Consider the following 1,229-nt stretch of genomic DNA (forward strand, 5'->3'; position numbering starts at 1 on the left):
TTTCGTCTGCTGCTGCTGCTGCTGCTACTGCTGCTGCTGCTGCTGCTGGGGAAGAGCAAGGCGGGGCCCCACTTGCTGTTGTTGACACATCATGCGGGCATATGTCTGCTGGAGAGGGCAGCCGCAGCCTGCTGCTGCTGCTGCTGCTGCTGCAGTGCCTAGCAGCAGCAGTAGTCCACCCCCAGCGACCCACGAGAAATACGCTGGAGTCCGGGTACTCTTCTTCTGTTTCCACCACAACTGCTGCTGCTGCTGCTCCCGCTGCTGCTGCTGCTGCTGCTTGTTTCCTTCGCGCGCGTCTTGCTGCTGCGAAGCAGCAAAACGTAAAAAGCCCAAGAACAGCAGCAGCAGCAACCACACATCCCGCGACAAAGAGGGGCCCCCACTCCCCTTTGGGGTGCTGGGGGGCCCCCAAGGGGGGCCCCTCCTCCAGGGCCTTTAAGAGGTACACAGGCGAGTTGCTGGGTGCCCCCAGGGGGCCCCCCGAGCTCCCTGGGGGGCCCCCATAAGGGTTGTGGGGCCCCTCTCCCCCCGTGCTGCTTTGAAGGTCCTCAAACTCTTCACTTGCTGCTACTATTGCAGACAGGGGCCCCCCTACAGGGGGCCCCCCTACAGGGGTGCCCCCTGCACGCAGCAAGTGGGGGCCCCCCCCGGGTTCCCTTATGGGGGCTCCGTCGGGGGCCCCCTGGGGCCCCTTGGGGGCCCCTTCGGGGAGCCCCACAGGCGTCTGGGGGCCCCCCTGGTGGCCCTCCTGGGGGGCCCCTTGGGGGGCCCCTTCCTCTGCATTCAGAGGGTTGGAGGCGGCAGGAAGGGGGCATATAGGAAGGGCAAAGGAGAGCAGCAGGGGCCCCCCTAGGCGCAGCAGGGGGCCCCCCAGCCTCAGCAGCAAGCCCCCCAGGAGCTGCTGGGGGCCCCCAAAGGGGCGAAAGGGGGGCCCTCCTGAAGTCAGGGAGCACCAGGGGACAGCCATTGAAGGGTTTAAGGGGGACACAGGGAAATGCTGGATGAAAAGGGACGCAGCAGCAGAGGTGACCAGTGGTCAGGCGGTGGACCTGGGTGGGGAGGTGGCTGAGACCATTCGAGGTAAAGGAGCTGGAAAGATGGAAATGTTGAGGTGTTTATGGAATTAATTCATTTAAATTTAATTATTAATTGTTAAGAATTAAATAATTATTCTTGTTCACCCGCAAGACACTCAGCTCGAGCAGCGGCGCCGCCGAAGGAGCCAC

At 63.1% G+C, this 1,229-nt stretch overlaps 1 protein-coding gene across 1 annotated transcript; it reads right to left on the bottom strand.

The window, feature by feature from the left end:
• Positions 1-24: 24 nt before the first annotated feature.
• Positions 25-970, bottom strand: ETH_00043330 (uncharacterized protein; the record flags this gene model as incomplete). The annotated part of the gene is made up of 2 exons (XM_013379733.1): positions 25-303; positions 359-970. 2 exons carry the CDS (start codon positions 968-970, stop codon positions 25-27), a joined length of 891 nt encoding a protein of 296 aa, XP_013235187.1.
• Between the last annotated feature and the right edge of the window lie 259 nt (positions 971-1,229).

The sequence above is a fragment of the Eimeria tenella genome, genomic scaffold (assembly GCF_000499545.2).
Source record: "Eimeria tenella Houghton genomic scaffold, Eth_scaff3869, whole genome shotgun sequence".
Lineage (NCBI taxonomy): Eukaryota > Apicomplexa > Conoidasida > Eucoccidiorida > Eimeriidae > Eimeria > Eimeria tenella.